We start from the raw sequence: 25,565 nt of genomic DNA, 5'->3' as shown, positions 1-25,565 counted from the left end.
TTTCAAGTTTTAAGGTGGATAAACAGGACCTGTTAGTGAAACTGTGGACCACAGTAAGGGCCAGCTGTGATCCTCCGCAGATCACCCTCCAGATAACATTTTGCTGTTTCCTGCTTAAATTCTTTTGTGGTTTCTTGCATTTTATGCTTAATTCAGTCAGTTCATTGAAATGGTGCAGCTAAAATTGTAACAGTTTTGTTTTTGTATTTTAGGCTTAAACCTGCAAGTAAATTGTAAAAGTGCAAGCTACTCTTTTCAAAGCACAATTGTAAGAGACATTTTAAATTATTCCTCCAAGGATGTCGGTAAATGAGATACCAATGCAGAGCATTTCACTGAAGTAGCACAAGGTTTATAGCTCTTACTGTACTGTAATGTTTAGTCAGTTTTTCAAAGCATTTTCAATGTTTGTGATAATAAATTGCATTTTGGTTTTTAAAGATCTTGCTTCACATGTTTACCTGACCAAGATTCAGAAACATTAGATAAAACCATTTTGCGACTTCAAGAAAACCACTGCTCAAAAAAATGGTAGATTTTTAATGTCACAGCTGTGACATACAGTATGGTACTGGAAATTAAATGTGAAAACAGGGAATGATAGAACAATTTATTTTGTGTAACAAAATTAAATGACAAAAAATCTTGTTGCTAGCAAGCTTGCTCTTGGCCTATGCAAGTAAGGCTCGTAGGAAAGAAGTAATGTTAAATGAAATGGATGGATCACAGCCCAACTTCATGTTTCACCCACTGCCATGAGCAAGAAACCAAAGAGAGTTTGTGAAGCTCTTACTGTTCACAATAGAAGTGGTCCAAGAAAGAAAACCTAGACTTCCCAAAAGAGATGTCAAGTTCCTTAGAGTAAATCCTCTGAGTGACAATGAACCATTGAGAGATTTTGTAAATCACCTAACTGCAGGTAAAGGTAATCCTAGTTTTTTAAAGAATTGGAAGATGCACATTAGAGCCAGAAGGTAAGAAGAGGCAACAAAACAAAAATGGGGAACGGAAATGAAACGGGGAATGATCAAACATGGGAAAAGGGGACTTTTTACAGGCAAGTGCAAGTTCGAACTGTTTGGCAAAAATCAACATCAGCTCAAACGTGGGCTGGAGATCATAAGAACAGTCACTGTGTATAAACCTACAGTGTATCATGTGGGTGGATCAGTACTGGTGTGGAGTTGTATTTTAGTTTATGGTGTCTGCCAGTGGGCAGATTATTATCCAGTATACTGCTCATTCAGAAAAACACTGCATTGTATCAACACATGAAAAAGACTGCAAGAACTCAGTCAGTTATTTAAATACCCATTTAAAATATCAGGAGACTACCGGAACACTTACAAAATGTCATGGCCTTCACAAGTTCCTGATATGAATTTCTTCAAAGCCATAGGGGGTTATGTCAGTGCTGAGAAGGTTAAATGGCAAACAACTTGAAAGAATTGTGGAAAGTGTTCAAGGATATTTAGGACAACATTCCACTGTTCTTCATTAAAAAAACTGAATGGAGCCATGAAAACAAGGTGTAATTCTCAATACAAAGCACACAGGATCCGCAGAGCAAAAAATATTGATCTGAAAAATATATTGATTTTTGTCTTTACATGTTAAAGAATTATGCTTTATGTTTGCACATTCAACTGTGTGCAGCACTTTGTCAAGGAGAGAGCTGTGAGAACATGCTCTGGCAACTACTGTCATTTAAATTCAGTGAAACTCACCTGTTTTTTTTTTCAGCTTCTGAAGGTGAAATCTGTAGAAGGACAGTTAGCAGCTCTAACAAGCTCAGTACATTCACGAGTTGCTCATTGTCTATTTTCTTTGGATCTTGTTTTGCAACCATTAGTACTTTAGGAGGCCGTAGACAGAAACAAGCAGTGGATGAGGAAGACGAAATGTCAGCTAAAGATAAATTGAGTGTTCAAAGGAAGAGCCGATAGAGCATATCGTTTCTGCTGCAGACAAGCATGAAGAACAAAACATTGTATATTTGTGACAGAAATGCCAACAGAATCTACAAATGAGAACATTCGAAATTGCAGAGAGGTATGTGCAATTAGTAGAAAGATAAATGTATTTGCTTTGTTTTTACTCTCATTTGGAGAGTACTCTATTTTTATTTGGTGCTTCACAATGGCAAATCATTGAACTTTGTACATGCTTTTTTATAGTTCACTTTGAATAGTCACACTCTCACAGCAGATGAAGTTAATTGCTTATCAAGTTGTGACTTGAGAGATGGCCCCTTTCTCACAAAGTCTTGTTGTACTTCAGTGATGCATTTTTGAGGAACAGTGCTTCCGATCTATACTGCTTTAAGTGTTGCCTTACAATCAACGCCAAAACTATGATTTGCTTTGCTTGGAACATAGCCCTGTGCAAGTTTCTTTGGTTAAGAAATGTTAACTGTACTGTAACGATAAACATTAACCATGAATGTTTGCTGTTGGTAACGGTGCTCAAGAGCTTTTGAAACAGCTTGAAACCGTGCTTTCGTTACTGTAATATCCCAAATGGAGTTATGGACAATGTGGTTTATCCTTTGAATACACTTAGCCCTTTTCCTTCAGGTGCTGTTCTGTATCATTTCCCCTGGGGAGGTACTGTGTGATGATACACATTAGATGCCTTTGGCTGAAAAAGCAGTAGAGTTAGTGGAATTTGAGATTTAAAGCTCTGTGCATATGATTAGGACAGCCTTGCTGTGCTTTTTTATTTTCTGTACAATTGCTCTCTCACTTGAGAGATGCATGAGAATGCATTTCATATGACAAATAAAGATAAATGAAAACAAGCAACATGTAAAAAATAATTTCTGTGCATAAGATATCACTTAATCTGTAATAACTATACAGTATGCTGTCCTGTATCTTGAATTAGCAATAGATTAAGAATGTATAGAGAATGCATTATTAGGATATGCTACACAATTTGAACTAACTGGCTAAAAAATACTTTGAAGATGGTATGTGTGTCTTTTATAGAGAGTAGCATGAAGAACAGTGAAATCTATGGTTTTGGAGAGGGTAAATCCTTATTTTACCACTAACTAATGGATCTGAAAGGTCTGCATTTAAGTGAAGATGTTTGTGGGTGGGTGTCAGTGCAAGCAGAGCTCTGCAGTTGAAGCTGAAGTGCTCAGAAGGTAGTAAGTAGAAAAAGCAAAGCAATTTTTTATGACAACAAGCGCTGCTTTTAGAAGCATTGGACTATCTCGTGAGTATTTCAGAGCTGCTCAACAGTTAATCTTTGTTTTCTTTTCATTTGTTTTGTCTTTTTTATTGTGCTGTGTGATCTATTTGTGCTGGGCGTTGACCCATTTTTATTACAGGCTGCTGAGCGGCCCTTCCAAGCCACGAAATGCTCTCCGTGGACAGTTCTTTGTCAGCTGTACCTATAGAAAGTAATTGAAACCCATCTCAGCTGTGACATCTGTCTCTAAGTGCCCATCCACATAAAAGCTGACAAGTTGCAATTTATAATTAGGGCACACGCGAACTATAGCTACTGTACCAATAGCACTTAAAACACGTCTAAACTCACAGCTGCTATGTGTAGCGTTAGCCAGTTGCCCTTGCTTTGTGGAGAGGCCAGTTCTTTAGGGTTCACCACCTGAGTTAGTACTAAGGTTAAAGAGGAGGAATTTATTTACCAGTCATATTTACCTCTATCAGCCAGTAGCCGTGACTAAGTAATGAAATGCATCCTAAAAAGATGGATGACAGGGAACTGACTTCCCAATTTGCATGTTAAGTATAGAAACAAAAGAATACAGCCTGAACAACGACATAAAGAGACAGAAGCAGTGAGTTGACTTTATTCTGTGAGAACAAGCTGTCTGTAATGTTTCTAAAACACCATGGCCGCTATTGAATGTAAATGCCAGTAAAATTATACCAGTAGTTTTTGCATTTATACAGTATACTGTAGATGTATATAAATCAGGTCTCATTTTTTTATTTTTGGAAGAGGTTTTAACAGAGATATAATCATAGTAGCACTGATTTGACAGGCTGGATGTTTGCAATTCAGAATTTAGATTTTGGCAACGGTATCAGAGCTGGTAAAGCAAACAAAAGCAACGGTACTTTGAAATTTTACAGAGTAGTTTTACTTTTTGTCCCTAGGTGTTGTGCAGAACTAGCGTCAATAAATTCACACACATACATAGAAATTTACCTTTCAGGCTTCACTTATTCTTATCCACTAAGCTCACTTGTTAATATCCACTTGTTCTCCAACAGGAGCTCTTAGAAATGTTAATAAGTTTTGTACAGTAACAATAGCCTTGTTAGAGGTATAAAAGATTAATGCCACTGCATGAAGGCTTTTTGCAAGGTAAGTGACCTGCAAATACTGCAGATTTTGGAGTGGTTTGTGTACATATTTTACTCTCTTCAGTTGGCTGAAATCAAGTTGTGGAACAGATGTGGCTCAGGATGAACACAGGGGCAGTCCAAAGCCGAATTTTAATTTGTAATCTTTGTTTTTTACCAAGAAGGCTAACTGCCTGCAAGTATGGCCTGGATATTCAGCAGCATGGGATGACCACTAGCATAGCCTAAAGGGGTATTTACTTCAACATGAACCTAAGGACACTCAAGACTGGTTTATGATAAAGATAGCAGTATTGTCGGTTGTGTTTGATCTTGTCATCTTCCTCCAGCCCTCAGATGCTCCAGTGTGGTTCAGCCGATGGTTCTTGCTCTTTACTCACACACGATTAACTGATGTGAAGGTCAGAAACTGCGGAACAATCTAACTCATCTGCTGTCGTTTCTTAGACCTACTGTTGGGTCCCCTTAAACAAGAGATTCTGTCTTAGCAGCAATTGGGGGAACTGGTTGTTAGAACATGGTTGTCACATAAAACCACCAACCTTGGTGTTGTGGTGGGCCAACATTAAGACAGGGGAATGCATGTCAAAAACACCATCGATAATGAAACAGTTTTGCAAGCGGAATGGAGCATTAGTTTCCTAGAGGTGACCCAACAGCATCAGAGACAACTTTACTGCTTTTGTAAGGGTTCACTGTGTTTACTGTGGGCTATGAAAACGTTACCATTGTCCCCATTTCACCTCTTAATTGTGCTCAGAAGGAACATTTCAGTGATTCCCAATGAACTGTGAACAGTTTGAAAATGTTCCCTCGTGGGGATGATTCTCAGAACTACTCGGTTCCACTGTAGTCCTTGAAACAGTGTACGTAAATTGGTGGGGAAAAGTAGTAAGTTTGCACAATACAGAAAGAATAATTTTCTCTTGATGCTCATCATTTCAGTTGTAGAAAATGGTAAACTTGCGTGTCACATAAGTTGACATCCCAATTGTTCAGTGTGCTGATCATTAACATTATTGTCGCTGAAAGTTCTCTCGCTGTTTTGGAAAGGCTTCCACAGGCACATGCATGCATGAGCCAGCATAAATAAAATGTAGTGCCCAATCTTTGTGTATTTAGGAAGTAAAGGAGGGATTCAGTAAAATAATCTCACCACTTAAAATCTTTTTGCTAAATAGCCCTTTATTTTCTTATGACACAACAATACACAGGAGTTTTACAACACCGCTTCTGGTAGTTACTGTACCTACACAAGAAACTGTGACTGAAACTTCTCTTAACATTTACCCCTCTTAACATTAGTACATTATGCTCAGAGCTATTGCACCTGAGTATGGGTGTCCACTTGTGTAGTTAGCATCACTTGATGAAAGAATATGAGCTATCGACTGATCTTGTCTTTCATGACAGATGAGACTTTGCTCAGCCTATTGAGCCTAGCTGTGTTATAAAAACTGTCGAAATGTGGAGGTTACAGCCTTATCTAACCAACACATTGTCTGCATGTGACACAATTGGAGAATGTACTGTAGAAAGGGATATTGACTCATGAAAACAGACAAGATATTATCAACCAATTTCTGATGTTCCTACACCTAGATATCTCAGCAGCGTGAATGGATCCCCATAACATGGTTTGAAGACTAACTGGTTAAAATACAGTAGTCCATTTAGATGCTGTTTGGACATAGAAAAATGTTTCCTAGTTATTATGGTATTGTATTAATTTACAAAAGTCTAGTGTAGTCAGATCTTTGTAAAATCCTCTTTATTTCAAAAACAATTGGAAAATATGCCAATTATTAAGCTTAAATCCTTAGTCTGTTATGTTGTAATTTATGAAAACACTTCCCATTGTAGAATTATTTCATAACTGAAATGACCTAATTGCTACAAATAAGACCAGCGTTAGCTGTGAGGATCTAACAGTACAGTAACAGGTGCTCTAGGTCAGAACATGTCCTTGCCTCTAGTCCTTTAGTACCTTGTTTAAAAAAAAATATTGTTTTCAACACAAAAATTATGCTTTGTAATCACCTATCATTTTAGTTCTGATGTTACTTCTATAACTTGGGAATGCTGATATTTCTTTTGTTCATGAAATAATGTTTGCTGGTATTCAATAGTACATATAGATTTAATTTTTTAGATTCTTCTTTTTATAAGTGTGGTGTCGACTTTAATTGTTTTCAGTATATGTGAGGTAGAGATGTCTTTCAGATTAGCTGATGACTTCAAAACATTCCCTGTAATACTCAATCCTTTAGCTACTGTATACATATGCTTGACTGAAAATTTGCACATAAAACAAGGGTTGCTTTTACAGTGTTTTTTTTGTCAACACTTATTTTAAAAATATATCTCTGAAAATGATTCTATTGTGCGCTTTGAATAGCACTTTTTTTATTATACAAGCTAAAGCCATCTTATAGCTTAGGTGTTACGAAATGTTGCTGAAAACATTGTTGCACATCAGAAAGTTTATGTATCTGTGTATAGATTTTGGGGTGTGAAACACAAGATTGACCACTCCTGACGCGTATGGTATGCTCTTGATAGGACTCCAATAGGTGGAATTCCTCTAGTATTTGGGGGGGTTTTATGACTTGGAAAAGGAGTTTTTACTGTGATAGGTATTATGCGAGGTGACATGTTTCAGCATATTTTTTTGTCAGTTTTGTTCTGTAATAAAGAGGATGTGCCTATATTAATTAAAAGGTTATTTGAGCGATGTTTTTCTCATAATATTACAGTTTATGAACAGGACCATGAGAACCATGTCATACATGTTGAAGTCAAGGAAAGTTTAATTTCAGCGTTTTATCGTTCTTTCGGCCAATGGGTTAGTTCTGCTTTTAATGAACAGTTAATGCCACTTCTGTGAAATACTTGACTGCACCGTTAGTGGTGGTCCTTTGGGTGTCTGGTAGTGAGAGCTTTGTAAAATAAATTAGGTTCTCACTTTTAAATTACTTTGTGATACAATGGCACCTCATCAAGTATCTGGCTATTATTTCTTTATTTTAAGACTTTGATATGCTTTTTTTTTTGCAAAAAAGCTTCACCTCCAGAGACTGGGTTGTTTGAACTGTCGAGCATTATTTCTGCAGATTAGTGCGGCTGTTTTCTCACACGCCTCTGCAGAGAATTAAACAGTTGCCTTTCAGATACTGAGAAAATTAAATGGTTGCAACCCAAAGCGTGATCTCCCAGGGATAAAGAAATTATTATAAACAATATTGGCAGAGAAGCAATATGGTTCCCTTCTTTAGTTGGGAGCATTGTTCGGCAATCTCACAGATTCCAAATTGTATCACTTAAGTATGCTATTAATGGGCTCCTTGAATATTTTATGGTCTATAATAACCATGAAAGTGGTTATATCAGTGCTATTACGAACTCCCTTCTGAGGGGGAATTAATTTTATCATATTTTTTATTTGCTTTGTGAACCTGTTAAAAAATGGGAAAGGCGTCAGGTTGAATTCATTGCTTCTCTTTGGTAACAGTGAGTCTGTCAGCCGTGTGTTGATGGATTCATTTGGGCTGTCGAGACTGAAGTGCTGGAGGCTGCTGAAGTGTGGCGCCCATCACTATATTGATTAGCTTGTGTTTACTGACAGTCCCAACATCAGTGCAAGGCAGAGTGAAATATCTCTCAGACTTCAGATCTCTGTCTTGCACGGCTTGTTAACATGGAACGCCAATACAAGAGGACCTTAAAAAAGCAGCGAGAAAGGAGCTCAATTACCCTTCAAACTAAAAGGTTGCTGCTGCAGCTGAAGGTTTGTGAATGCCGCCTTCTAGTCTTTGGCAGGTTTGTTTTTGATACCTGAGCAGCCAGCTGTGCTTCGTTAGGAGGAAACATGTACAAATAAAAGTAAGGCATGGCGCTGCACTGCAGATTGATTTGGTATTTATATTTATGCGTACAGTGCTGTATCCTGCTGCCAGATTTAGCTGTAATCTCATTTTTCGTTTAGAGGAATCCAGTCGTCTTTTCTCTCCCATTCGAAGCATTTCATTTTCCAATGACAAAAACGTGCTATCCACAAGAAAGAGTGTGAGCTGCTAATATCTTTTCAGATCTCAGGAAGTCGGGAACCACTTGCTGGGATTCACATGAATGAATTTCTCTTTCTTCTCTACTACAGATAAACAATTGATAGATGTAGCACGTAGTGTGTAATCTAGTGTTCTTAGGTCAAAACAACCTGGCAGGTAATCTCTTGTCCAATCTTGCAGTCCAAAATATAAATATGTGGTATATAAGAAGTTCTTAGAAACATCCTTTAATTAAAATAGTTAACCATACCTCTTTGTCTGCTTTATTTGACACTCAATAACAGCATCAGTATTAAAAATGTTATAAATAATATATAAGTATATACTGTAGTTAAGTATGTATATCGCTAAAAAATATAATACAGTAAATAAAAATAATGATAATTACAAAATTATTTTTAATAAAAATGGCCTACTTAAGCCGAACAGTCAACGGTTGTTTACCCATGAAAAAACAAGTGAATTGCATCTGATTTCTAAAATATTTAACTTTGTAGTCTTCATGCTGTCAAGAAACTGGATATAGACACAGTGATTGGGAATAATAAGGTCATGTACATTATGAATTGTAGTGAATTGAAAGTATTGATTATAAACCTAACACACAGTTGTTTCGTGTAGAACTATTTGCCATTTTGAAAGGGACCTTCTTACAGTTTGTTTGTAACTGAGGACTACAGTAGGTAAGATTACATTTGTTGACTATTGGTTTCAATTTAACTATAGAAATTCAATCTAAAATTATTAAAAGTGTCTGTCTACTATTATACTAATATTATTTTAGTAAATAACTATAGCTTCAAAAAATGTTCATAAATATTATAACATTAATAATTAAACTAAATTATTAACAAATGTTAAGTTGTTATGTTAGAAAAAAAGTGTCTGTGCATATCCTGTTAGATTTGGTTACAGAGAAAATAAATCTGGATTTGGATTTTATCAAGAAAGGACATTTTGCAAGTAACTTTTATTAAAAATAACATTTATTCTTGAGCCCTTTAATTGTTTGAAATTAAATTCTGCGATGTTTGTTCCATATGCATACAGTTCCCTTGTGTGAAGGTCTGTGATGTTGGAGCCCATAATTTTCATCATGATTGCCATCAGTTTTCAGATTTTTTTAGTTATTCCTTATGCCCTTTTTAAGGGTACCCCAGGAAAAAGGAGATTATCTTTGCTCCATTTCAAAAGTTTCCACTTTGAAACCTTTTAACTGACAGTCGATAGGGATAGTGTGAAAAATAACTGCTTACTGCTTATGCGAAGCCAGCTCCACATTCTGACTCTGCAGAGCTGCTCGGTGAATATGATTAAATAAAATGACAGTCTCTTCTTGACATCCCTCTACATATTTTGAATAAATGTCCGTGGTATCGATTCTATTTATGCCTGGAAAGAAGCAACTGAAAGAGTCGTCATACAAATATTATGTAGAAGTTGTGAATGAAGTAACTGAAGAAACTTTGTCACATTTTAACTAATAGTACTTAACTGTAAAGTGAACGAATCAATGAACATAGTGCTTTTCCCCTATGGTTCTCCACAGTTCTACTGTGATTGGCAATTCTGAACACTGCAGTCATTCTTTTGGAAAGCACTGTCTAGCTTATTCCAGTAATGGGATTCACTTCCAGCTCCGAGCGAGGTGAAGTCTCCACGGATCATTGGAAAAAGCCAAGCTGAGTAATAGAAAAGCTTCAAACATAATAACTGCAAGGCAGAGCTTTAAACTGGCTACATGAAAGAATTTCTTCTTTATATAAGCAGCCTTTAAAACGTAGATAAATGAAGCATTAACAGACCCTTAGATTGTTTAATTATATCTGTATTGGGGAGTTTGGATGTTGATCTTAACTAATGAAAGAGTGCTGCAGTTTGAATGTTCATTACTGATTTTATCAGAGAGGAAACCAGTTATTTTACTTATTTTACTATTTAAACATGAGTAAAACCAATGTGTTGTATTTATTTCAATGTATTCATTTTCCACTATTCTGTTATTTCTTTTAAGGACAACTTAATCTAATATTTGTAACAGAAAACATTGCAGAAACTTATAATGTGTGCTGTAGAATAAGCTGGTTTTTGAAATGGTGTTGTTTCGCTGCAAGAGGATAGCAGAGAGATTGTGACCAAAGATCCGCTTACACTACATGCAGTACACTTTAAAAATCATGCTCCTTTAATATAAGCGTTGAGTTAGTTGTATTTTTCTTAATACTTTATTACAACATTTTATGAAACATATTATTATTGACCCAATTTAATACATAAATGTGTATTTATTTCAGGTAATTAATTTGGGTCTTTAGAATAAAGTTACTGTTCATTTTTTCAGTTAATATGGTGGCGTTTATTATCTTTCCTAGTTTCATTTAGTGTTGGTCTAATCAATAAATGTATCTACAAAGTAATGTTGATATTTTCCACCTGTTTTTAGTAAGAATTCTTCTAAAATTGGATTATTTTATTTTTAGCTTCCTATAAGATGTTTGTCCTTATCTTTTAATGTGGTCAGCATGATTAGTCAGCTAGTCTGAAAATACTTGGGATTTTTTGGAAAATTCTGCTTTTTCTGTAATTTCTGCTTCTGCTTTTCTTATTTTGGAAAAAGATCATAGACATTCCCTAGCATACCTGCCATGAATTTCATTTCACACCGTGAACCGAATGTTGTACTGACACATTCTTTGAAAACAGACTAAATAAATATGTTTCCTGTTCCTCCTGACAGGGAAAAGTACAGACAGTAAGGTATATTTTTTACAAAGATTTTCTGTTTGGTATCACACACATAGCTGATGACGTTTTCTAGAACGTCTATGGTGATATGAAGTCTAGCTTTCTGTCATCCAGTTGACAAGTTTTGCTTGTTGCTTTAATACTGTTTCATGGGCTCTAGAAAGACTGACAGTCTTCGCAGGAGTTACTTGACTGGCTGTATGCTGCCAGGGTAACACAGTTTATTCAGATATGAGCCTGGAAGTTGCAGTAATGTGATTCTCAATTGGCTGACATGGTTGCTTGTCTGTGAGCTGTTGAGACACCTGAGAAAGAGCAGACTGGATCCTGGCCTGGGATGCATGTCACTGCCTCTCAGGCTTGCTCACATACTGTACATCATTTTTACGCTTCATCAGCACTGATTCAAGTGAACTATTTTACCTGTCTTTTACTGCTCCACCTGTTTTTGGTGAATATTTCCATTAGTAATACTGACTTCATTTCCTTGTCTTTGCATGTCTGTGTACCTGTCTGCTATGTTTCAGTCCTAAATACAGTTTAATAAGCTGTAGAAACATCAAACAGGGTTTGAAAACCTTTCTTTTTCACAGAGTTGTGTAGTACTGTAGAATTGTTTTAAAATCACCATTTCTGTATTAGTAATATTTGTTACCGTAAACTCACTGTCACTATTATGTTTTCCCATTATTTTCAGTTGGAGAGCCAATTCTCCACCATTTTACATGCCTTTAAAAACAGAAAGACACAACATTTCACTTGTATATATGCTCTCCAGAAAAAGAAGCCTAGTACGTGACATTGTCGATCTTGAACAACCATTTACTTTTCAGATAGACACCCCAAAACCGGTGAAACGTTGTGTTTCTTTTCTTCTCTTTTCAGCATGGAATAATTCCTTTACTTGTTCCTTATATACAAATATTCCACAATTGTTAAATATTCAATGTTTTCTTAGTTATAAGTATAACATTATAGTTACAGTAGTAACCAAAAACACATAGTTAACAATTAGTACAGTATGTTCGCATTGTAATTACATGTTCATTAATAGAAATTGATTTGTAGTTGCATAAAATGAACTTTCTACACTGTAGGTAATGTCCTTGCATAATAAAGCGCTTCGGCTGTGAGTTACTTACCAAAAATAGCAATTCTTTAAAATATCCAGCGCACTCTGGGTTGCAATATAATAAATACAAAAACCTAATATTGCTGTCCGCATCTTGCCCTCATGCCTTGCCTGACACACAAGAATGTTGTTATTTTTTGCAATTTGCCAAATTAGCATGGCTGATACCTCTGGCACAGAGTGAGTTCATGCCTCTGCTAAGTGCAAAAGCAGCTCGGCTCTTGTGTGAACAGGCCCTTACTGGCAGCTGTATTGCACTTGCTTCCAATTAATATGTAGAATTAAATGGCAGACATTTACACAGTGGGCTTATGTTGGGCTCGACATCATTTTATGAAGAATTTTCTACCCCTTTGTATAAAAAGGCATGTACCGTATGTGTTTACCTGTATGGTTTATCTTTAGCGGTCATCATAATTAGATTAGAGACCTGTGGTGGATTAAACATTTCCAGGTTATATTTTGCTGAAATGCTACAAGCATTCCTTTTACCCACCTACTGTATGATGACAGTCATAGTTTAATATGTACCAGGCATTCTTTCAAACAACTTCAGCAATTTATCACTGTCTGCTTTTGCACATTCACTCTTAATCATTTTCCAGAGTGTATTTATTTTGCTTGCACTCTTATTTTTCATTCTTATCCCCAGCTCATTCCATAAAATTTCAATTGGATTAAGGTCAGGCAACTGGGGGTGAGCAGCACGTCAGGTTCGAAACCAGTTCTGCTCTGTGAATTGTTTTAGTTTTGGTCCGGCGGTGTGCATATTAATGTTAGCAGGTCAAAACACAAGGCCTTCACCCGTGGGTGTGGCATCACCATAAAGAATGAACTGATATTTTTCATCCTATGATAAACCAAAGGTTTGTTCCATTGGTAGTGGCACTGGGCTGTGTGTGTTTGATGTGCATTGTGAAATAGTAGTTTGAAGGCCTTTTTTCATACCTTAGAAGTCCTTAGAAGAAGTCCTTAACCTCAGGCAAATTGATTGATTTAACAAGTGCAGTTTTCTGTTGGGGGTATATTGATAAATCCGGTTTCAGCTCTCACAAGGTCAGATGGGACTAGTAATTGGTATTGGGCTTTTACCAGTTTCTCCATTTCAGAATTGCCCTCATTCAAATGTATTATCTGAAGTGTAAACAACTGGACCTCTGCAAAAGGAAAAACTCCCTCGTGGAGAGAATATCTGAAACTTTGGCATTCCTGCCTGTATCTGTCCATCATCAGCTGATCCTCTAGTAAGAGCTGTTCAGCCTGAAATAATGGCAAGCAAAGCTGAGGAGAGACTTTTTTAAAAGTTCGGTGTGCTGGTGATGGTGACCCCCTAAAGCAGGGTGGTTTTGACACACACGGTCCTGACGGGGAAAAGTAAAATAAAAATCTAAACAAGCACACGGATCAATTCAGTCATCAGTTAACACAGGGGATTGAGAGCTCAGCTGGAACGAGAGCAGCTGACACAGCGTTCCTCCAGGACCAGGATGGGGATCACTCTCTGGGTGGCTGTGTGGTCCCACGGCCGCAGAACATAAGGTTGCTCTTTTTCCCCCTTACTCTTCTGTAGAGACCGTTCTGTGTTTTAGCGCTTCCAGGGCAATGCCACTTCTTGGAGACTTCTTTTCTTCTGAAACTCTGACATTTGATGTGGAACGAAAAGTGTCAATTAGTAAAGAAATCACCATTAGCATTGCATTTCCAAAATACCGGTTAGTCTTGATGGGTTTTTTTTTTTATAATGTACTGCACGTGGGCTGTGTTCCATTTTCGAAAACATCAAGTTTTCTTTCCCTCATAGAATGTTCTTGCTTGTGAAATATCTGGTGGAAGTGCAATTATTATATTTTATCTCCTTCTTTCCTTGGAACCACGACAGCTCTCTCATCTTCCATTCCTCATATGTCTATCTCCGCCTGGAACTAGCAATCTGGCTTGTTACAGACTTTCACTGTATCCTTTTATCTTTGTTGTTAGGTGGAGGATGCAAGAGTTGTTTTTAAAGTATAGACTAAAGGAGCATTCGGGCCCGGACTACCAGACTCAGAGACAGTTTTTACCCCAGCACTATAAAACTATTAAACTCCTCTCTTACCCAAGATCTGAATCCTTGCAGTGCCTTCTGTCTTTATCAAAACTCAAACACACATTGAAATCAACCTCTACCTCACATGTCTAGAAGTTCACTCCACATAATTTTCTATCCTTTATTTCATTCTGTTGATGTATGATTTTGCACAACTGATGTTGTTTTGCACATTTCTTGTTGTCTCTGTCTTTCTTATACAATTGTATTGTTGTTTTTTTGTACTACTTACCGTCTGAGAGCTAGCTTAATAGCATTTCGTTATACCATTTACCTGTGTATGAGTATAATGACAATACACTAGAACTCTATAATGCTCTTTATTTCCAAAAAAAACTGTTTAGTTAAACAGTGTTTTGTGACTGAATGAACTTAAAGTTAGTTAGGTTCAACATGACCATCAAATTAGTATATAAAAGTCCATTTTCAAATGAATGCTGTAAAACATAACCCATTGTATCTTGTAGTGGTCAGTCTTTTGCAAATATTCATTTCATTTTTTGCAGTTACTGAATAATTAAAGTAAGTATAATTTTTAAATTATACTTTTTTGTGAGATGTCTGTTTTCCATCACTTTAACATTTAAAGAGGCAAGTTATGTCATGTACCTCTTCCTGTTATTTAACTTCCTTCTTGTTTCCTGTTATCTGGTGCTTTGTCATTCTGCGGCACATTTCTATTTTTAGACTCTACCTATTAAAGCAGGCATTTTTCCCACAGTGGAACTTGAAGTGGACAGTCACCGGTACTTCCTATAGTTTTTAACACCTAATACTTCATAGGTGGGCTCCTTAGCATTACTAATTATTTTAAAGTTTAATTCTTCCATTTTCGTGGATGTTGTAGCTTTTTTAGATAGAAAAGAAAGAAGGTAATGACCTGGAATGAGAAGATATACTGTAGTTAGTTCTCAAAAGATATCTTATGTCTTAAACCTAAACTTACAGTTAACTTAAGGATAGGGGGTTCCGCACAGTATAGTAGCTTTTCATTCCACTTGTCTTGTCTGGATAAAATCCTAATATTACTGTTCAAAAGATTAGGGGTGTTGATCCTGATGTACTGTGAGTAATGTTTTACTTCTCCACCTGATCTGCTGTGTACAGAAGCTGATGGAGCACAGTGACTGCAGCGTATCTCCCAGGTGTGTTTTGGACTGTAGGTGGTGGATGAAGTGTTTCTCTTTCTTTCTATAAAGACACCTTTGGAATCCTTTGGGATGAAAAGTGCTATACGAATACAAGAATATGTTTTTAATCGTTTTCATCATTGAAGGTCCACACCGATTTTCATCACTGACTAACCTAAAGACAAGTTCATGGTTGCCAGTAACACAGAGACAATGATGGTATAGTTCAGAACACCCAGATCTACTCATTGTGTACTAATTTGTGTTTGGGTTGTATGGATTAATGCGGGGGTATGTAGTCTGTAACCTTATTTGTTCAAATTTGTTATGTTGAGTGATTGTTAATTTCTGTTACTTAATGTGTTAATTACTTATTCTCACCTTTGCACATATGGAGTTTCTTGGAGTGTGCTGGCTTTATGGTATGTTATTTATTATTATATATATTATGCACATATAAATAATATGATATATCCTGGAAGATGTACTGTAAGTGAAGAATGATCTTCAAAAAACCTGAAAAGCCCTGAGCAGTTAAGAACCTTCACTTTTTTGTCATCTTTCACAGCACATCACGCTTTGCATATCCAATCACCCCTGTATTAGAAACAGTTGATGCTTGGGGATTCTGCCGATTTCTCTCCTTAACTAATGGCCTCAGCTTTCATCATTCTGTGAGCTGAAGTTCAAAGCTGTTAAGCGGAGTGTGGAAAATAAGATTCCGGGGCAGGAGCCTTCAAAAAGAATCTGTAAGACCAATGTTCTCGTGCTTCTGCAGTCATGGCATCTTGCGGAAAGAACATATTGAAATATTGTGACAAGACCGATGTTATATGCCTTTCCTTGTGTTGTAAAAATTGTGATATCCTTTCCCTCTGGAGAGAAAGTGGGGAAGAGAAAGAAGCCAAGAACAGCATGGGGGATTGAGTTAAAGAGGGATAAAGTCAGTTCAATGCAAATCCCTATCTTAAGGAAAATGCCCTTGGTTCTGTTAGTTCTGCATAAAGTCTGACCTTTGTCTGTGCTTATGAAATTGTGTTTTTTGCCTCTGCCTTTAACATCCCAATGTTAGAAATCTAGGTCACTTATAGAGAGTGTTCTGAAATAGTATGGTTATGTGCGCTGCCTGACACAGACAATTAATACAGTAGCTTGAGGCAGAATTCAACAAAGAGAGGTGGTTGGACATGTTAACAACTATAAGCAGTGCAATTTATTGTCAATTTATTGCTGTGCTGCAAGAGAGTTTCTAAATTTTGATGATTGCTTAGTATTTATGTGTGCTTAGAGCAATAATAACAAGCTTAAGTTTATTTTCCAATTTTAATGGCAGCCTATCTGAAATATTACAGTTTATATTACGAGCTTTTGTGGTTGCTTTCCTGTATAAGATGTTAAGGTAAAGACATTGACATTTATTTTACTTATTTTACTCTTAGAAGAACCAACATTCAAGGTTTTGATGCTTGACCAAGCAGTCAGCGTGTCGTGCCAGTAAGGTCTAAATAAAGGTTGATAGTATCTACTAATTGTGATGTTATATACTGAAAGCAGAATTAAAAATCTGTTTAGTCTGTTCTGCTTTTTAGCATTGTGAAATGGTCAGAGCTAATAATACCAGACATCTAAAGAATCCTATCGCTTACAATTACACCAGATTAACAAAGCTGTCATTAAGAAAATGTCAAAATATTTTATGTAGCGGATGTACTGACATTTTTTAACAGAAATGACACTGTTAATTATGCTTATACACATTTGGAAGCAAAACACACTGTACATCTGTGATGCAATATTTTGCACCAGGTTGCAGGTGCTGTATTGTGGGATTCTGTTCCATTCCTCTTACAGAGTCTTGACAAGCGGGTTTCTGTTCACTGGTCTCTGAGCCCTGGATATGTCACGTCTTCCCAGCTCATCCCACATAATGTGAGGGGTGCTGAAGTCTGGCAAATAGGGCATCTGCTGCATACATTTCACATTCACACCTTGCAGGAAAGCCTTTGCTGCGTAAGCAGCATGAGAACATGTGCTGTCTTGCTTGTCATGTCAGGTGAGACCAAACTGTAGGTGGGGCAGCAAGGGACCTGATCACTGTAGGTTGATCAACTCAAGTTGCCATCAGGTAGATTTCAAAGTGGATTTCTGTAGCAACTAAACAATCCCGCCCAAGCCATCACACTTGAATCTCCTCATCTATTGATCTATTTTAACAACAAGTATTGTATCATACAGTACATCTGTCAGGGTAGTAAACCTTGGTTCAGTGCTAATAATGATTTGCTTTCACTGCTCTATGTCCATCTAAGACAACTTAGTCCAAATTTCAACTTAAAGATGGCATGAAGATGTTGCGCTCTGGATAAGTGTAGAATATTGGCTCGTTTCTGTACTTTTCTTTCTTAATTTTCACCAAGCTGGACATTCAGTAGGTTAGATTAACTCTTTCACCAATGAGTGTGATAAAAGTGCTTATACAACAATACTACTCGAGTGGTCCATGGTCTTTAATGAATGATCAATTGACCAAAATGATGTAAAATAATTAATGAGTATCCAGAATCTGTATGTGTGCTCAGTATTTTACAAGATGCATCTTTTGAGGTGGAAACCAGGTTGATATTGGTTGGCCAGTAGGTTGCACTATTCTTTCTGGTCCAAAACTTCCAAATGAATACCCAGTATGATAGAAGGGTACACAGTGCTGTTGGCAGCGCCATCTTCCGTACGCAACATTAAAACAAAATCCTGATTACTTGGTCATTAAGGATCTCATGGCACTGTTTGTAATAGAAAGGATGTTTACCCCAATGTCCTTTTCTAGATTTTATTACCTTCTACTCTTGGCTATATTCTACTCGTGACTTGCAAAGTCTGGCCTACCTCATTTTCCCCCTTAATTCAGTCGGCGAGATAGTCTTACTTCTCCACCTGATGTGCTGTGTAGAGGGGCTGGTGGTGAGAAATGGCTGCCAAGACTCACTCAGGTACAGTAGGTGCTTTTGTTCAGCGGTGGAAGAAGTGGATCCCTTTAAGTGAGGCACTTTGTGAATCTTTGTCATGAGAAATACCAGGAATCATTATTGCAGCATCTTTTATCAGCAAGTGGTCAGGATGAATTGGAATGTCAACATGAATTAGCCTTGGCCTCTGGCTTTACAGCTGTAGATAACAGCTTCATCAAATTAGACTTCTAATTTGCCTTTGCTTATGTCAAGTAAAATTTACTGTATATACTCAGCATCCTGTAGGTACATGCTGTATATTATATATATTTATATTAAAGTCTTGGGAATCGTTTCTTCAAAACTCAGCCATCCCAATAATGCTGTAATTAATCAGGTGTTTGATGAAACCATACTTCTCAGCTGTGAACCTGATGTGTTTTGAACAATATGATTGTAGTAAAGCACAGCGCTTGGTAAACAATCACTTCAATAACTATAATTCAAATAAATTCAGAGTTTGCATCTGTTTTGGAATTGCCTGCTTTCCAGTATTTTGGCATTACTGGCCTACAGGTATTTTTCCCAGGGGAGCGTATTGAGTGGACTTGAGTGGGTGGGATTACTCATACCCAACAGATGCGAAACAGCTTATTTTACTTTTAACTTTTTCTGAGCGACAAACTGCCTAAAAAAACAGGATTACAGCATGACATAAGTAGGCTGTGGGTGTGATGTTGTGTGTGGCTAGACATAGGTGTGTACCTACTGCAGCGCAAACTCTGAGCCCCGCAATTATCTTCCTGCGCTAATATTGTCAGGTCCTGTAAAGTGGACTAAGGAACCTGTACTTGGACCTGAGAGGCGAGATTAAGCATGTAGAGATTACCGATCTAAAAAATAAATAAATACAGGTAACATATTACTTTTGCATTTGTGCATTTCAGCGGGGATTGTAAATCAGTTGGGTTACTCGTTTGCCTCTCAGTAATTTAGAATGAACCGCGCTGTACCAAACGGCTCCCTGTTTGGAGCGCCAGTCCTTCCGCGTGGTGGAAATAATAATACAGCGTGCTGGGTGCCCAGGCAGGGACGACGAGCCCCGGGCAGTGCAGACATCCTGTCGCCACTCCGCGTGTAGGAAGAGGCGCGGCGCTTCGTTCCGTGACGTCACTGTAGGCCTGCCGGCTTCTCGAATCTGATTGGCTACGGAATTATGGTTCTTACAATGGGAACACAGCCTCTCCTGGTCCTTAAATTCCAACTTTTAAGGTCGGGGAGGCTCAGGTGGGTGGCGAACTAGATATTGCCAAGCAGTAGTAGCCTAAGGATGTTCGTTCCCGCTATACCCCCCTTTGGTTTCAAGCGGCAGGGCCAGTGGAGATGATACGTCTGCGCTGGTAGCACCTTTCCAAGGAGCCGGCGGGCTGGTCCCTCTCCGCCTTGGCGGCGGCAGGGCAGTTGTGCGCAGCCGCTAGGCGAGCCCTCAGTGCGGGGGGCTGGTGACCCCGCTGTGCCGGACACGCAGGAATGCCTGTCTCGGCAAGCAAGGGAGTGCCTTTGCCGGGTCAGCCCCTGGGGACAATGCGGTTTGCTCACTTTGTGTTTGAAGACACATTTAGCAGACGGTTGTGTCGTCTCATATGTACTGATCGCAGGTAGGTCTGCTCCACCTTTTTAAATCTTTCACGCGCCCTGAACAGTTTTATGTTTGAATTTGGGAATATACGGCAAGTATAAAATATTTGCTGTATTTTATCGTGACATTAATGGTTTCGTCAAGTTAGGGTGACCCGGTGCAAATGCATTTCGTGCAAAAGATATCCCTACTTTCATGTAACTTTTGTTTTCCGAATAATTTTAACTCTTGGCCTGGGCTGGGTATTACAATACTGTCTGGAGTCTTACCGCACCACGAGTTCTCCAAACTGCGAGATGTGTTTGTACTTTCACTGTGGTTTTAAGCATGTTTTTCAAAATGCAGCTCGGTGTTTTTGTTCCATTTTAGTGTAATAATGGCGAAGATTTGTAAATGTAATTTTAGTCTACTGTAAAATGCAATGTGTAGTCTAATACGCTTAAGTGTGCGATAGATTTTCCGGACCAGCATCTCTGCATGTTGTTTCTTTTTTGATTGTAAGAATAAAACCAGGTCGTGCTCCTTTTACAGTTCCGTAGGATTTGTGCGATTCCTCATATAATTCATCCAAGTAATTTGTGCGGACTTGCAGGTCCCATTAAATTACTTTCAGTGTTTTACGAATGTTTATTTTCACGATAAGTGGGTGTTTGGGTTCTTGGTTGTACTGTGTACTAAACAATGTGTCTCAACACATTCTGCCCATTGGAGAGCAAGTAGTTTACAAATTGCACTGTAGTTTGGCTGTTGTGATGAGGATAAGTGTCTTTGGATGAGTGATATTGTGCCCCCTAGGGCTACTTCTGAGGTAGTGTTGAAGTTCACTATGGTCTCTGCTAGTTGATACATGATGGTAAAGTTGCGTGTTAATGCTCATCACGTCTTTAAACGTAAATGTATGAAATGTAGTCCACGAAAGGTTTGCACTGTAGAAGTGCTTCAGTGCTCTTTTAATGTCAAAGAAACCATAAACGGTCATGATTTTATAACATTTTTATTGATTCCTTTGCGAAACTCGAAATCCCACCTTCACAGGTGAAACAGTGACAGATTTTATTCTCTTCTTTCAGGGATTGCTCCAATTTTACAGTGAAGTGGTGAAAGCTAGTCTGTCGGTCAGTTTTGTGATGGCTGTTAGATAGTCTAAACATCTGAAATACAAAGGGGGAGAAATGTAGGCTTACCGTTTTAAATAAAGTAATGTTAATGACAAAAGAAAACCAGTTCCGAAAGGCATTGTTTCACCTGTATTAGCCCAGCATACAGTGTGGAAAATTACCATTGGGTGAGGGTTAATGACCTGAGAATGTCCCTAATTAATTCCAACACAATGTTCTTAGATGTTGCTAAATTGTGAGAATACTAACAAAAATGCTAACAAAACTTTAATGTTACTTGTCTTTTTTGTATTATCTTGAACCTCGCGTTCCCCGTCGGCTGCGGTTTTTCCATTTTCCTTCTGCCTCTGAAACCACTTGTGACTTTAGCGTGTTGTTTAAATCGGACCCACATGAGGGTGAATCGGCCCCCGGATGAGGGCTCTCTTCCTGTCGGGAGTGCTCGATTAACGCCCTGTCCGTCGCTCTTCCAGATCCGGAGAGACGCCGCGCGGAGGGTGCCGGGAACAAGGCGTGACGGAGTAGCCCCGAGGGAGAGATCTGCGCCCGAGCAGCTCTGGAGAGGGGAACTGAAACCCTGAAGCCAAGGCGCCCTCTTGAGTTCTGTCAGACCTGGCCTTGCAGGCTTCGCCGGCCCAAACAAACCTGCTGTGCAGACCGACAGAGGAAGAAATGGAATCCCTTTCCCAGGACTCGATCTTGGAATGCCAGATCTGCTTTAATTATTACAGTCCCCGGCGCAGGCCAAAACTGCTCGACTGCCGGCACACCTGCTGCTCAGTGTGCCTTACGCAGATGAGGACCAGTCAAAAGGAGATCAGGTGCCCCTGGTGTCGGGGCGTTACGAAGCTGCCGGCGGGCTTCTCGGTATCCCAGCTCCCCGACGACCCGGAGATCATCACCGTGATTGCCATCCCTCACGCCTCGGAACACACCCCCGTCTTCATCCGGCTCCCTAGCAACGGCTGCTACATGCTGCCCCTGCCGGTCGCTAAGGAGCGGGCGCTGCTGCCCGGAGACTTCGGCTGTCGGCTCTTGCCAGCGGGCGGCCAGCAGAAGGGGGTCGCCGTGGTGACGGTGCCCGAGCAGCAGCCCCTGCAGGGCGGGCCCGGCCCCGAGGGCGAGGAGGGCGAGGTCGAGAGGCGGGGGGCAGTGAAGAGCTCCACCTGGTCTGGAGTGTGCACTGTGATACTGGTGGCCTGCGTTTTGCTGTTCCTCCTGGGCATCGTCCTGCACAACATGTCCTGTATCTCGAAACGGTTCACGGTCATCTCCTGTGGCTGAAAGCGCGATCCCCGAAAGCGGGAAGGGGGTTTCAGCGCGAGTGTGTGGCGGCCAGGGAGAAGGCTGAGAAGCCAAAACCATGTTTTTGTTGGTGCAGCCCATTGCTGGTACGTTTCGAGCACTGGGCTGCAGACAATAGCACAGAACACGCACACCTCCCTCAATTCCTTCCCTCCCTCTCCCATTACCCTTTCTCTCGAGAAGGTAGTTAGGAATAGGTTTCAGAGGGAATCAGTGATTTAAATTTCCATATTGTTTAGGGCTCACAGTGGTGGGAAACATTGTGCATCGTCGTGTTACTGAAATGCCTACTTCCTGTAAACAGTAGTGTAAAACAAAAAGTGAGTCCTAAGTGTCAGAAATGAAATCATGTCTCCTGTGCTTAGTTGGAGATGCAATATAAAAAATCTAAATGCAGTTTTCCTTGTATTTGGTGCTGCAGTATCTAAATATTTAGAAACCACTTTTAGCCACGTGTTGTGTGGTAGAGACTATTAATTGCCAATCTACTGTATGTACATTTTTGTTTCTATTTCTAAGAAAAAAATGTAAGTAAGTGGTATTGTTGAAGCTTGCGTTATAATACAGTACACACTGAGTGGTCATGTCAATAAAAGGGAATATTATGCTGTTTAATGCCACCATCTAGGAGCAAGCACAGATCCTTGGTGGCATCAAAAAACAATAAATATGTCACATAAAGCCATAATCTTCATATTTGCTCAACCACGTTGAATGGAAATTTGCCTGTGCATAGTTTAGACAGTCATGTCCCGGAAGTAGTCAAAGCTTAATTGCTTTCAAATGAGGAATCCAGCATTTTTCACCAGTTTCTGTCTTATCCATGTGCTGTACACATGTATGACTCCTCTCAAAAGAGGAACGAACAGGCACTCTTTTTGTGAGCTTTTCTAACATGCGACTTTTTCAACATCATTTGCTTTGAGTTCAATGATGCCAAATCGGAGATTAAGACGTTTAGGTCATACTAACTGGTTTGTTGAAGATGTGGAGGTTAAGCTGCCCAAATCATGAGGCTCTTCATTTTAGTCCCCTGATAAATTATTTTACAATATTAAAGCAATTAAATGTAATAAAACAGGGTGTTTTACATGTATATGTACAAAATGATTGTATTTTATTTTCTATTTACTGTGTTTTATCAGTAAATGAGCTTCTTTGGAAAAAGCTCCTGATATGCTGCATGATTTGAGTAGATTGTGTTTCACAAAGATGTGTGTTGGCGGGTCAGAGTCAGATAGGTGTAATGTGTGTTAATATATGTGAACCTGGGATTGCAGAAAAAAAGAAAAGTCACATTTTTCAGAAAGATGATTTCTCTCCACTAGGGCTACTGACAAAAGGAAATGATGTCAAATTATTTGTGTTGGGATGGAGGTAGTTTTTTAGTGTTTTTTTATCTTTGATAGATGAGGGAATTTAGTTGACTGCCTTAATTTAAAGTATCAAGTACCACATTCCCATTGCTGGATATTCCTGTGATGGCATTTTGTGTCTTAGTGGCTTCTTCTACATTTTCTTTGGCAAGAGTCACAAAGATAATTATTAAGGTTAAGATTTCCTGTGATAGCTCTGTTTAGTACCTTGTAATACAGAGAACTTAATGTCTAAATGATAAAAGATTGCTATTGTTGGCATATATAAGCCTGGATTTCAGTTTATTGCTCAAAATAATGTTTGGTGTTTATCATAGAAGAAGTCACACAGGTACTTCTAGGATGTATGCACAAGTATGAAAACATGCTTACTGACAGCATCTCAAAGCTGTCCAAGTGCTGACAGCTTTGATTTTATTTTTTGTCACACTGTTTTCATCGACGTGTCAGAAGTATTTTCAGATGTTTTCCTAGCTTGAGTGTTGGTAGAGTTTTGAGATGAAGAATTCTGCATACCCTTCAAAGCACGAGTCAGAATCATTGTTATGAAGTTTTTTTAAGTTTTAAAATGCATTGTGGGAGGCTCTGGCTGGACCTTTACTCCTGTTTACTATAATCCCATGTGTTTTTTTTTTTTAACAGGAAGAGGAAAAAGAAATTGTAGAAAAACATGTTTCTCAGTAAATGATTTTAAAATTATAAAGGACTAAATTGAAATAAGAAAACTTATTCTACTCCCTCTTTTTGTTTTTGATCTTGTTCTGTATCCCTGATGAGTATAACATCTTGTATGATTCATTGGTTTTGTAATTTTTCTTTTTGAAAATACTTTTGTATGATAGTTTTCATCCTTGTCTTAATAAGGGGTAGTGGAACAGCGAAAAAGAGCTTCTACTGTACCACTGTCACAGATAGCTTTACATCGGTATGATAGGCACCTCTACGAGGGTGGCAATACATTTTGTATCTTCTGCTGCGATATCTGTGCCAGCAATTTGTTAGTGCTGAAGTCTCTCTATGTAAAAGTGTCTGTAGTCGTGACTGCTTACGTCTCTTTACTGATACAAGCAGAAGTTTAAAGAACATTAAAGAACATCTGAAATGTACTTTCATGGCCTCATTGACATTTTTTGGGGGGTAACTGCTTAATTCAAACACAAAAAGGTGATCGCTTGATTGTGAATAAAAGCTTTCATGGGCCTATGAAGATCATGCGGAACTGAGGGGAAGCATTGTTTTCTCTTGCTTGGTTTCTGCAATCATAAAATAAAAAGGGTCAAATTGTGCTTCCCAAATAACAAACTCGCTGTACCTAATTGGGATTCTGAAGAAAACAATAATGCACACTCCATGATGAATTTTCAAGCTTATCAATACACATAACAATAGGTTATTCACATGATAGATGACAGCTCTAGAATATAGAGATGCTGTATTACCTTAGTGATGGTAAATTGCAAATATTAGCTTCTTAAAACTTGTAAAAGTGCATATTGTAATGAAGTTTGTCTCATGAAGGTATATCAACCACATTGCTCTATTCAATGAAAATTATTGTATATGAAAAGGTAAACACTGCAGTCGGTCTCCATAAATTTCGTATTGATATAGGAAATAGGCTTGATGAACAATGATAGAATGATGCCGTAATAAATATGAATGAGAGCGGGCTAGGAAAC

At 38.5% G+C, this 25,565-nt stretch overlaps 1 protein-coding gene across 11 annotated transcripts in view; it reads left to right on the top strand.

Moving 5' to 3' along the window:
- The window catches only part of rnf152 (ring finger protein 152), a 72,909-nt gene extending 47,917 nt beyond the window's left edge, over positions 1-24,992 (top strand). For 7 of the 11 annotated variants that reach the window (XM_088643987.1, XM_088643995.1, XM_088643985.1 and 4 more), the window contains one exon: positions 21,679-24,992. In XM_088643987.1, the coding sequence (XP_088500113.1) occupies positions 21,878-22,489 (612 nt within the window). In that variant the 5' untranslated portion in view covers positions 21,679-21,877 and the 3' untranslated portion in view covers positions 22,490-24,992. The other 4 variants (XM_088643996.1, XM_088643992.1, XM_088643993.1 and 1 more) reach the window with 4 other exon arrangements.
- Positions 24,993-25,565: the final 573 nt, after the last annotated feature.

The sequence above is a fragment of the Lepisosteus platostomus genome, chromosome 8 (genome assembly GCF_059453375.1).
Source record: "Lepisosteus platostomus isolate fLepPlt1 chromosome 8, fLepPlt1.hap1, whole genome shotgun sequence".
Taxonomy (NCBI): domain Eukaryota; kingdom Metazoa; phylum Chordata; class Actinopteri; order Semionotiformes; family Lepisosteidae; genus Lepisosteus; species Lepisosteus platostomus.
Note: the sequence above shows the minus strand (reverse complement) of the source record. Positions and strands in the feature narration are given on the sequence as shown.